Source organism: Dromiciops gliroides, chromosome 1 (genome assembly GCF_019393635.1).
Source record: "Dromiciops gliroides isolate mDroGli1 chromosome 1, mDroGli1.pri, whole genome shotgun sequence".
NCBI lineage: Eukaryota > Metazoa > Chordata > Mammalia > Microbiotheria > Microbiotheriidae > Dromiciops > Dromiciops gliroides.
Window position 1 is genome coordinate 553,127,193 of NC_057861.1, and position 13,502 is coordinate 553,140,694.

Consider the following 13,502-nt stretch of genomic DNA (forward strand, 5'->3'; position numbering starts at 1 on the left):
GGGGGTTAAGTGACTTGCCCAGGGTCACACAGCTAGTAAATGTCAAGTGTCTGAGGCCGGATTTGAACTCAGGTACTCCTGAATCCAGGGCCGGCGCTTTAACCACTGCGCCATCTAGCTGCCCCCCCCATCTTTCTTAATGCCAGTGTCTTTCCTCTGATGATTATCTCAAGTTTATTCTGTATATATCTTGCATATAAATAGTTGTATACATGCCATTTTCCCATTAAACTGTTGAGCTTCTTGAGAGCAAAGGGTACTCTCTGTCTTTGTGCCCCCCAGTGCTTAGCATAATGTCTGGCACATAGCTATTTATCATTTAGCAAGTTCCTACTAAGGCCATGCCCACACAGGCTGGGCTAGTTTTTTCCTAAGACCCTGCCTTATCAGCTGGGCTGGTTTTTTTCCCTAAATAGAAGAGCATCTGTTCCTGAGACTTCACTGGTCCAGGGACTGGGACTTGGTCCTTTGATGAGACTTGCCAGTCACACAGGACATAAGAAGGCCAACACAAAATGAGGTACTGACCCTCAGACTTGATGGATGTTCTGCTGTGCTATGCAAGCCAAAATGCCCTTCTGATCTAACACACCCTTTGTACCATGCATTTTCTATATGGAGATGTATCAACCTGAAGCTTTATCTTTGCCTACTATACTTTCTATGTTATTATTAGACAAACTTCTATTTAAAGTGTTGGATGGTCTATGAATATCTCATTTTGTTCTAATCCTGAACCTGAACCACTGGATACACCTGAATCGGGCCTGGCTCATGACTGCTTAAGGTGGGCATATTTTTTTTTGGTTTTTTGTTTTTTTGTGGGGCAATGAGGGTTAAGTGACTTGCCCAAGGTTACACAGCTAGTAAGTGTCAAGTGTCTGAGGCTGGATTTGAACTCAGGTCCTCCTGAATCCAAGGCCAGTGCTTTATTCACTGCGCCACCTAGCTGCCCCCTAGAAAGGTCATATGTATACCAAAATAACACCACTTTTTTTGTGGTAGAAAAAAAAATCAAAACACAATAATGCTCATCGATTAGGGAATGGCAGAAAAAAAATTAAGAAGCATACATTATTTTATTTGAATTTTTTATACAATTTAATGTATTTTTTATTATTTTAAATCCTGAGGAAAATTTTTCTGAGAAAAAATTTATATGATCATGATCATATCATATCATTGTGCCCAAATAAATTATGAATATATGGAAATCAGAGAGAAATAAGATTCTGGAGATAATGCCCACTAGATAATAAAAATCCCCAGGATTCTTCTGCTGGATCTCCTGGGAGACGGTTCTAACCTGGAGATTGGCAGAAGGGAGTCAATATTACTCATAGAGCACGTGGCTGGAGTCTCATAAGGGAAGACACTCAAGAACCACCATACCAACTCAAAAGCAAAAGAAGGTGTACTGGGACAAGGCCACAACTGAAGGTGATCTTGGGCTCCAAAAGGAAACCTCAGGTAACCACGGTGGGAATATCAGCCATGACATCCTCAGCACTAAATTTCAGGATGGGGCAAAAGCTATGTGCACAACTGCCCATGTTATTGTGATGTCAGAATAAAACATCACACTCATAAAAACATATCCAAGTTTGACCCAAGTCACAGGAAATGATGGCAGGACGGGGGAATTTGAAAACATCACCATTTCGTTAATGGTGGTCAGGGCTCCTGTCTGAAACAGTGGAAGCTAAGAGCCACTGCATAGTCCATAATGCTATACTGAATACATTGAATGAATTTTAAAATTATTTACATTGGCTTGGTAGGTTGTATAAGGTTTCTTTCTTTCTTTTTCTTTTGGTGAGGCAATTGGGGTTAAGTGACTTGCCCAGGGTCACACAGCTAGTAGGTGTTAAGTGTCTGAGACTGGATTTGAACTCAGGTCCTCCTGACTCTAGGGCTGGTGCTCTATCCACTACACCACCTAGCTGCCCCTGTATAAGGTTAAATGTAGTAGAAAGTTAACTTTGTAAAAAAAATTTTAAATATTTTTCCTTCATATTTTTTCCAACTTCCCTCATTTATTTTCCATTCTAAATTTTCCTACTTTTCTGGGTTTCCATGAACTTGCTAGGTTTCTTGTGTGTGTGTGTGTGTGTGTATGTGTGTGTGTGTGTGTGTGTATGTGTGTGTATGTGTTATATGTGGCAGAGGCTTATTTTTAAAAAGCTAAATATTACCTAAATAGGGGTCATCAGTCATTTAACAAATCTTTATTAAGTTCTTGCTATGCACCAAGCACTGGAGGTATGAAGAAAGGCAAAACCAGTCTGCCCTAAAGAAAGCTCACATAGCAATTAATTGGGGAGAAAACTAGGCCTGTGATTCCTTCAATACAGGAAACTCTCAGGTGAGGAAATTCTATCAGTTCAGGCACATTCACTTAACCCCTGTCTGCCTCAGTTTCCTCATCTATAGGATGTACCAAGGATCAAATGAGATAGTAAATGTAAAGCCTGGCCCATAGTAAGGACTGTATGAATGTCAGTGATAATGATGATAATCAAATGAAATAATATATGTAAAGCATTTTGCAAACTTTAAAGTGCTATATAAATATTATTATTATTGTTGTTGTTGTTGTTATTATTATTACGATTATCTTAGAAAGTTGGCTGAGGGCACTCAGAAATTAAGTCACTAGTCCATGGACACACAGCCCAATATATGTGAGAGGTGGGTCTTGCATTCCGGTCATCCTGCTGGTTTTCTATTCTCTATACCATGTGGACTCTTACTCTCCTAAATAGGTCAAGTATTTCTTTACTATGGTAATTTCTGAATAATGATTTTCAGTGTATGCCTCTTTGTGTGTGCACACACATATGTACAGTTTTTCTTTTCCCAAGAGATCTGATTTTAGAGGAGCAGGAAATATTTTTCTGAGGCAGGGGCATGCTTATATCCAGACCAGTATGGTAACATGATTGCATGAGAAACAGAACAGACTTTTATAGCACAGTATTTTGTCAGAGCAGTTCTAGAGATGCCGTATCTTCTTCACAAGGAGTCTACCACAATGTGAAATACAGAGGCATCCATTTATGCCACAAAATTTTTTTGGGTGCTTATCATCAGTGGGAAGAATCCAGTCTACATTTGTGGAAAGAGTTTGTAAAGGAAAGAAAAAGGGTGGCTAGTGTCAGAAGTCCAGCTGTCACCACAATGGCAAGAATAAAGTGTATGGGGCCACTTTAAGTGAGACCTGAAAGTAAACTTCCTTTTAAGTCATTTCATAAAGCTGACTTTTTCTGCCTTTCTTGTAAATGTTTCCAGTAATCCTTGGCTTGAACCACTCTCTCTAAGATTTTGGCAGACAGTACATGGTGAGCTGAGCTGCACTCAGAAAAATAAAACACACACAGTTCAACAAACTAGATATTTTAAGGTTCAACCTTCCCTCATCTTGACCAGTTGCTTCATTTTTCTAGGCTTTTTTGGGCTTCCAAGTTTTTCTTGCATATCCCTGGAAGCTTCCATTTTTCACAAGCTTCATTTGTTGTTCTATACCATTAGAGGGACTAGCTGTCTCTCTTAGAAATGTATGCTTTGTTTTTCTTCATTTGGATTTTCTGGAAACAGGTACTTCTTGACAAGGTTGCCCTAAGATTTATAGCATGAGGTTAGAACAGGGGTCCAGGGAAAAATCCTGAAGTGGGCCAAAACATGTCCTTGGTGTCCCTGGCCTCATTGCTTCATGTCCTTTTTCCCTTCAGTGTTATCTCTTAAATTCTCATGCTGTTATTTCTTCCTCCTTTTATCTTTTTTTTCTTTTTTTTTAGTGAGGCAATTGGGGTTAAGTGACTTGCCCAGGGTCACACAGCTAGTAAGTGTCAAGTGTCTGAGGCCGGATTTGAACTCAGGTCCTCCTGAATCCAGGGCCAGTGCTTTATCCACTGAGCCAGCTAGCTGCCCCTGCACCACCTAGCTGCCCCTCTTCCTCCTTTTATCAAAACCTGTTCTCACATCCTTCATTCACACTAAGGGGTACTGATAAAAAATTATAAAGAGTTCAAGATTATAGTCCTCCCAAGGAGATTTACACCTTAATAGAAATCAAAACCTTAAGTTAAGAAATGTTAGAGCTGGAACAGACCTCAAGAAATCATCCTTTCATTTCATAGAGGACAAGTGACTTATCTAAGTTTTCACAGGTGGTAGAACCCAAAGTGGTAGTAGAACGCAGGCCCCATGATTCCCAGACCAATGATCTTTATTATATTTATAAAATTTTTAAAATTAATTATAAAATTTTATTTTAAAAATAAAATATTTATTAAAATATTTATTTTTTTGATCAACAAAAATCTCTTTTCTCCTTCCTCTACCCCTCAAGTGAGAAGAAAAAAACCACCTCACTATTACAAACATGTACAGATAAGCAAAACAAATTCCTAGACTAAGCATTTCCAAAAAAAATGTCTCAGTCTGTACTCTGAGTCTTTCATCTCTATATCAGGAGGTATGTTTCATCCTGAGTATGATAGAATTATGGATGGTCATTGCACTTATAAGTCTTTCAAAGCTCTTTACAACACTGCTGTCATTGTGAAATTATTCTCCTGGATCTGTTCACTTCCTCCTGCATTAATTCAGACAAGTCTTCCCAAATTTGTCTGAAATCATCCCCTTCATTATTTCTTTCTTTTTTTTTCTTTGCAGGGCAATGAGGGTTAAGTGACTTGCCCAGGGTCACACAGCTAGTAAATGTCAAGTGTCTCGGGCCAGATTTGAACTCAGGTCCATCCTGAATCCAGGGCTGGTGCTTTATCCACTGCTCCACCTAGCTGCGCCCCCTTCATTATTTCTTACAGCACAATAGTGTTCCATCACATTCATAGAACTTGTTCAGCTGTTCCCCAATGGATGAGCACCACCCATACTTTCCTATTCTTTGCTACCAGAAAAAAGAGCTGCTATATTTTTGTACATTTTTGTTTTGCTTGAGAGTTCTTTCCCTTTAGCTATCCTCCTCCTTATTCTTCCTTCTCTATTCTCCCCTTTCCCTATTGTTTCCTTCATTTTGCTGTTCAGTGAAATGTATTTCTGTATCCAACTGTGAATCCGTGCACATTTTCCTTCCTTTGACCAGTCATGATAAGAGTGAGGTTCAAGCGTGAGCTGCTAGTCCCACCCCTCCCTCCTATTTGAAAAATTTCTCCTTGTGCACTGAGATAAATTTCCCCTATCCTTCCTCTCCCTTTTCTTCCCCTACTGTATTCCTCTTCTCCTTTCCAGTTATCTTTTAAGATTATTAAAACATAACGGGCTTGTTGTGTGCTTCTTGGTATCTTTCAAGTGTTAGGGAGTTGGTTTTTCAATTCAGCAAAATCTGTCATAGAAAAATCATTTCTGGTCCAGTGGTTGTCCTGAAACTGTTAAGAGCCTAGATGCAACACTGATAGCCTTTCTTTACTCAATCCAATGGCCTTTTTTGGGTATCCTCCCTGACAACTCTGAAGCATGTGATTTAGTGGACCATTATTCCCTGCTCCTCAACCCTGTCTCTCTTCCATGTCTTCCTAGATGTCAAACTTATCCTTTCTCATTGACTGGTTTCTCATCTTTCTCCTGTTTCTGAAATAGGGAGTGTGACCTGGCATCTGACCTGGGCCTTTTTTCTCTTCTCTTCACGTTCTTCCCCTTAGTGATTTCATCTTCTCCCATGGCTTTAACTATGACCTCTGTGGAAACTTTCCAGTCTTCATCTACACTCCCAATTTTGCCCCATACTTCTGACCCGTATTTTCAATGGTCACCGGGATATCCACTAGCACCTCACCTACAACATGTCCAAAACTCAACTCCTGATCTTCTGTTTGCTCCAAAGGATCCCTTCTTCCTAACCTTTCTATCTTTTAATTACATCACTATCCTTCCCATCACCAAGGATTGTATCCTTGAGTCAATTTAAGCTCTTTCCCCTTTCACACATCCTATTTCCCACCCATACATCTGATGGGCTGACAAGATCTATTGATTCTCCCGCTGAGATATCTCTTATGTCTATCTCTTCTTTCCAACTCCCAATGCACCTGTATCAATCTAGATCCTGATCTCTTCTTGCTTTGATTACTGGAATAACCTCCTAATGGGTCTTTATTTAATCCCTCCTTCATACTTCTTGCCTAGTCTTTTTCCTACTGTACCACTGTCATCGTATCTTCCCCCTCTACTTACAGACTTTTAGTAGCTCTCCATTACCCACCAAATAAAAGACAAATTTCTGATTTTGGTACATAAGGACATCCACAATCTTGATCAATTCTACGTGTCTAGCCTTACTACATACTACTTGCCTTTATGCACTTGGGTACTACAGTAGAACTAGATTTTTCTCCATTACCAGTTCTTGTCTTGCCTTCAGATAACCTCCCTGACAGCAGGGACTATTTAATTTTTGTTCTTGTTATCCTTGGGGATTAGTATGACACATTGTTCAGTCATGTCTGACTCTTTGTGACCATATAGACTCCACAGTATATTAATACTATCCATTGTGTTTTCTTGGCAAAGATACTGGGATGGTTTGCTATTTCCTTCTCCAGTGCATTAAGGTAAACAGAAAACAGAAGTTAAGCGACTTGCTCAAGGTGATGCAGGGGGTAAGTGTCTGAGGTCAAGTTTGAACTCAGGTCCTCCTGACTCCATGACCAGCACTCTATCCATTGTGCCTATAGATCCCTTCTTAGAATCATGTTTTAAAATGTATAAAATAGATAGGATTATAAAGGAAACCAATTAAATTGAAATACAGTTATCAAAATATTAAAAATGTTAAAAACAGTTTCATAGACCAGGTTAAGAAACCCTGATCTACTAAGAGAAAACTACTTGTTATCAAATAAACATGATAGAAGAGGAGTGAAATAGAGGCAAAGAACTGAGACAATTGAGTTTGGGGGAGATTATCTTCACTTACTAAGATCAGAGATGATGTCATGGAAAAGTGGTACCTGACTTGAGCCTAGAAGGAAGAGTAGATGGAGATCATGGTAGAAAAGGGAAGCTAATATAACAGTGAAAACATTTTTGAAGAATTCCTAGTATTAAATCATCAAGATTTTTCTCTATTTTCTTTTTCTTTGTTTACTGATGATGTGTTAAAGACCAAAGACATCCTCAATGAGGACCGTGGCATTGGGGTGATGTCATGACTTGCACTGAATTGGATTTAAGTGAGGGAGGGCTGCGGAAAGTCACCAACCTCACAATCTACCTCCTAAAAAAAGATGTTGATTTAGAAAAGGATGGATTATTTTGTAGGCTATATGGATAAAATAGCTTTGAAAACACGGTTTTCAAAGGAAAGAAAGAGGAAAATTATTAGTCCCATAGTGTTGCCTAGAACATTTGGAGGTTAAATGATTTGCCCAGGGTCACACAGGGTCAGAAATCAGTCAACCAGTGTCTACAATATGCCAGACACTATACTAAGGAGGACTTGAAATCAGGTCTTCCTGGCTTCAAGATCAACTCTCTAGCCTCTATTTTATAAAATATACCACATTACCTCTCTTTTATAAAAAGCCTTATTGAGGGCAGCTAGGTGGCGCAGTGGATAGAGCACCGGCCCTGGAGTCAGGAGTACCTGAGTTCAAATCCAGCCTCAGACACTTAACACTTACTATCTGTGTGACCCTGGGCAAGTCACTTAACCCCAATTACCTCACTAAAAAAAAAAAAAAAGCCTTATTAAAATGTGTTCTTTGTTGTGACCCCTTCCCCCATAATACATCTTAGGCAACTGTTTATTGTACCTAAACCCTCCTTGTATCCATCTTGTCCTGAGACCATTTATCCAAGTAAGGAACCTTGCTGAGAAGTCAACAGCCAAAACAAATGTCCCCAAAGCTATAGACTAACACTGACATACATATTGCTCACAGGAAAGACCCTCACAACAGAAGTGAGAACCTATTTATTGATTTAACACATGATTCTAGCACTCTAGGTGGGGCAGTGGTTAGAGCGTTGGGCCTGGAGTCAGGAAGACTGAAATTCAGATCTGGTCCCAGACACTTCCTAGCTGTTAACCCTGTTTGCTTCTGTTTCCTCATCTGTAAAATGAGCTGGAAAAGGCAAACCATTCTAGTATCTTTGCCAAGAAAACCCCAAATGGGGTCATGAAGAGCAAGACAGACTGAAAAATGATTGAATAAAAATCTAATAGTCTCGATTATCTGGTTTCCCAGCCCACAGGAAACGGTAAACAAAAACTGAAGTGGTTTGTGGGTGATATTTTCCTAGAGCAGGGATTCTTCTTAACTTTTTGTTGTCAAGGACTCTTCGCGCAGTCTAGTGAAGCCTATTCCTTCTCAGAATAATGTTTTTGAATGCATAAGATAAAATACAAAGGAAACTAATAATATTGAAATACAGTTATCAAAATACTTTTTAAAAAATTGTACATAACTCCTGACCTAGAGGTGGGCACAATGACAACAAGTAAACAACTAAAAGCTTGAGAGGGACAGCAGAGACACGAAAAATTCATAAAAAACAGACACAGGAACTCCCAAAGTGTGGCAGCTGGGGTCACTTAGCCTTACCTACCTCAATAAACCCTGAATGCATTATTGAACTATAGCACAGCATAATCTAATGATGATTCATTGTCGTCCAAAACTTGTTAAATGCTGTTCAATATACTTTGATTAACAAGGCAGAGAAGCGTATAATATGTTAAAGTTTTCTATTCAAAACAGCTTAAGTTTAAAAAAAAAGCTTTTTTTTTTTCAAGAGGACATAAGCTTAAGTTTCATGGAAAAAATACCTGCATTCCCTGACAATTTCACATAAAATGGTCCTATAAAAATTGAAGCCAAAACTAGATGTAGGAATGAAAAGAGGAGCAAGGGGGAAGACCACAGGGATTCGTTCTTTGGTTAGACAGGGTCCAGTTTGTCCATGAGACCACATACCTGTGAATATTATCTTCAAGTTTTTTAACTCTGAACTCATCTTCCTCGGATTGTCGCTTTCTAGCTTCTTCCTCTTCCGCAGTTCCAGCTGGCATTCCTTGTAGCAGCCATTTTTCTCGGAGTGCTTTGGACTGTGGGGATGAGGGAAAAGAAAGGTGTTGAGATGAATTTCTCCAACTCACTATTTCCTTTTATCACTAGAAAGGGGGAATCACATTTTCAGAGTCCTCTTTGGAGTGGCAAAATTTATAGAAATGTATAGCAGCTGCGTGGCCCAAACCTCCAGGCAAACAGTAAGGAAGGAAAAAAAATCTTTAATAGGACCTTGAAGACTGCTGTGCCCAGGGCTCAAAATTCACAGATGTTCAAGTTGTGCTAATCCCCAAAGCTTTTGCTCTGGCGACAGGGTTATTCTAACCATCTAGTCTTGTGGTTGTATCAGAGCTCCAGTCTGGTGAAAGTTCCTAGCCCTTGCTTCTTATAGAAAATGGAAGCCTGGCTCTTGAGGCTGGTTGTGTTTGTTTGGATTTTATATTGCCTTGGTTTCCCAAGGTTTTCCTGAATTCACTGCCCAAGGTCACAGAGGTATTCAATATCAGGGCTGGGATTCAAAACTAGATCCATTACTCATTCAGCACTTGTTCCCTAGTACCATGCTTATTAAAGGTGGACAGATGTGGTGATGAGGGTGGGGTGGGGAGAAAGTAAGCAAGCTGGTTAGAAGGTGGATATTTGACAAAATAGTAAGAAAAGACTGTTGTCACTGTGTCTTTTATGCCACCCTGCTCACCCTCCCCATCATTTGCTTCCCTTGAAGCCTCTTTCCATTTGCTTCACTCTGACTCTATCTGTCCTTAGTGCAATAGGCTTCCATCTCTACAAATATGAAACTAGCACAGTAACAAAAGTTGAAAACCTTATTTTGGGTCATCTTCCTTGAGCATGCAAAATGGAGAGAAAAGGAGAGAACCTTGCATGTCTTTAGAACATGCATGATTCTGTGCACAGTGACATATACATCTAAGTTAAGTGCCTCATACAGCTTCAGATGGTTTAGATCAAAGTACTAGAGACATGGTACCCATTGGGAATGCAGACTGGTAGGCATATGCACAGTTTTAAATGCATGTGTGCACAGTCTTTTACCACTCTATCTTCTTGTGGCAATGATTTCATTTTGAAGTGGCACCAATAAAATTCTCAGTTCAGGGAGACAGGAAATGATGATCTAATAAAAAGAAATGTAGGTCTCTCTTTATGAAGGCTGTTGGGAAGGTGTTTTGACATCATGAAGTAAAAAAAAAAAAAAAGCACAGTTGTTTTCTTCTTTTGGGGGCCTGTCAAGGGAAATTAACAATTCAGACACATTTAACTTCAAAGGCTTCCTTAACCCACTGCAGGTTTATTTTTTTATTTTTAGCAGAAGACTGACTTAGGCATCTGGAATATAACCACATTCATGCATACTGAACATAGGCAACCACAGAAATAGATTTTGGAGAGCAAAAAAGGGGAACAGTTTTCAATTTGTATGGCAGAGAGGGAGGGAGGGAGGGAGGGAGGGAGAGAGGGAGAGAGAGAGAGAGAGAGATGAGAGAGACACAGACAGAGAGAGTGAGAGTGAGAGAAAGGAGAGAACTGGTTAACTGGTTACCTTCAGTTATCCAGATTTTAATGGATTTAAGCAGTGATGAAAATGGTGAAATGAAAGAGTCATGTTAAGCTCATATTTCAATTTTTACCAATTTGAAAACCTTATAAAGTAAGTCTTTTCCAAAGAGCTCTCTAGATAATACCTAAGATTGGGGCTAGGAAAGATTAGAGCTTTATATCAAGCTATCTTTGTTTGTACAGCCCTGCTAGGTCCTTTCAAGGGAAAGCAAGTCCATAAATCCACCAGAAAGAACTTGGAAATGGCAGAAAATCATTGCATAGAGGACCATGGAATAGTTACTTCCTCACTTCATGTGTCGACCCAACCTTGTATGGTTTGTGTGCCTACGTTTACTTGTATGTTTATATAAAAGAGAGGGGGTAGGAAGTGGTGGTAGAGGGAGAAAGGGAGGTGGCAAGAGAAAGAGAGACAGAGAGTATGTATGAATGGAATGGATTCCAGTAGGACTTTGGTGACTCACTATAGGTTACTTCCCCCACCCCCCTGTCAGTTAAGTATGAACAAACGCTATGCAGTTTGATGACCCATGAAGCTACACTTTAATAAGCACTATTCCTTTTTTTTTTCTGGTAGGGCAATGAGGGTTAAGTGACTTGCCAGGGTCACACAGCTAGTAAATGTCAAGTGTCTGAGGTCGGATTTGAACTCAGGTCCTCCTGAATCCAGGGCCAGTGCTTTATCCACTGCACCACCTAGCTGCCCCCTAATAAGCACTACTCTTAGGGTACATGTAAAATAAGACACATTTCTTCAAACACAATCAGTGAGGGATTTTTCTTTTCCTTGATTATTGTGAGAATAGGCTTTGAACTCCTCTCAAAAAGGAAGAGATTTAAATTTAGAGACTCGAGCTTGGCTAAAGTGTAATATCCCCACAATAATGTCAGGACATGGAGACATGAGACAATCTGAGTGGAGGAAGACTTAGATGAAAGGAGGATATACAATACCAATGGATTGAGAAATACTCTAAATCGATTGGACATTAAGATATTGAATAATTATGTAAATAGGTTTTCTAAATGCATCCCTTGATTAGCTAGATTTCAGGATCAGACTGTAACTCTCTAGTAACCGGCGAATGGTGAACGAGGGAGGGACTTAACATGCGTTAGGGGAATAGGATAAAAGGAGCTTGTGCACTCCTATTCTTTGCACTTGCTTGTGGTGCCCTTTCTCACAAGAAAGAGCCATTGACACTTCGCTGCTGAGTTCTGGAAAATTATTGAGTAAGGGTCATTTTCCTCTCAATTATGCATGTTAATTTTTTTTCTTTTTCCAATGGGATGGGTATGGGAGAGAGACAAAATAGATTTCGATTCATTAAAAACATAAAACTTAATTAAAGAAAACTTCAAATCACCTTAGATCCTGAGCAAAAAGCTAACACTTCAGTGCCCCAAGGGTACTAGCAGACCTGTGCTCAGCATAGAAGATTCTTTGGGGGAGCCTCATCCCCTGCCCCTATGGGGAGAGAGGTTTATTGACTAGCACCAAATGAATTTAGCCTGGACCGAAGAACATGAAAACTTTACATGCTGGCCCAGGCAGAACTCCATACCACCTATACTCCCTATCCTACATCCCAGGCTTCACTGCACTTAGGGGAACCAGTTCTGAATGCTGGTGCCACCACCTGGCATCAATGCCATACTCAGTCATCACAGGACCTTGGCAGGGGGAAGCCCTGGTCCTGTGACAGATAAACTCTGAGCTCCTCTTCCTCTTAATCCTGTGATTAGGACTTTCTAGCTGCCTTCCCCATCCTACCTCCCCCTGTACCATCCTCCTCAGACCGATGGTCCACTGATCTCCCATTCTGTTGTATCCTCTGTAGCTCCTACTCTCTTGTTAATAACTCTCCTTCATCTTACTTTTTCACCTTATGCTTCCCCCTACCCCCTCCAATTTCTAAAGCCAATGGCTACCTGGCTCCCCCTAGAGAACACTGTGTCCCTGGTGACCCTCAATCAACCAATCTCTCAATCCACAAACACTTAAGCACTTACTCTGGCCTAGGCACTTAGGTACTAGGCATTCAAAAGACATCAATTTAACAGTCCCTGATCTCAATAAGCTTACAATGCATAAGAAGAGAAAACATGTACTCACAAAAGTATTAGCAAAATAAGTATCTATACAAGTATATACATATATGTGGATGTATCTTAATAACCATTTATTTACATATCTATGGGTATGTCTACAGACATAAATGTTTATCCATATGAATACTGATATCTATAGAGATCTATAGAGAGATATCGCTACAGATATTGTAAACGTATCCCCTCTCTGCCTTTCCATAAGCTGTCCCCATGTCAGCAATATAATCCCTCTTTACTTTTACCTATTAAAATTCCTCACTTCCTTTTTGGCTCAGCTCAAGTGAGACTTCTTTCACAAAACTTTAGTTGATTCTCCCCAATTTTAGTACTCCTCAAATTACATATTATTTATCTGTATAGATGTTATGTCTCTTCTTATTCCTGACCCCAAAGCAGACTATAAGCTCCTTGAGGACAAGGGTTGGTCCGTTTTCCCTTTGTATCCCATTGCCTAGCATGGTGGCTTGTGCCACAAATGGGTATTTGATAATATTAACTGAGTTGAGCTGAATTGGTGTAAGTCATCAGAATGGGAGCTTTTATCCCAGTGAAATTCCAGAATATGTCATTCTCTTTGGCTTCCCTACAGCACTACCCCTTACTTTCTCTCATAAATGACTCCACTGGGTGGTAGAAAATGGTTTTTAAGCACTCACAGTATCATCCCTTAGGGAGATGAGTTTTTGCTGCATGGGAACTTGTTCATCTATTTCATCTGTATTTCAATTTCTCTGCTAAGCACTTCTTGATTCTCCAAAGATGGGGCTCTGCTGTATACCT

General features: G+C 39.9%; 1 protein-coding gene across 9 annotated transcripts in view; it reads right to left on the reverse strand.

Moving 5' to 3' along the window:
* PALM2AKAP2 (PALM2 and AKAP2 fusion) overlaps positions 1-13,502 on the reverse strand; it is a 561,773-nt gene that overhangs the window by 414,087 nt on the left and 134,184 nt on the right. For all 9 annotated transcript variants that reach the window (XM_043965514.1, XM_043965480.1, XM_043965488.1 and 6 more), the window contains exon 3: positions 8,940-9,070. In XM_043965514.1, the coding sequence (XP_043821449.1) occupies positions 8,940-9,070 (131 nt within the window). The remainder of the gene's footprint in view (positions 1-8,939; positions 9,071-13,502) is intronic.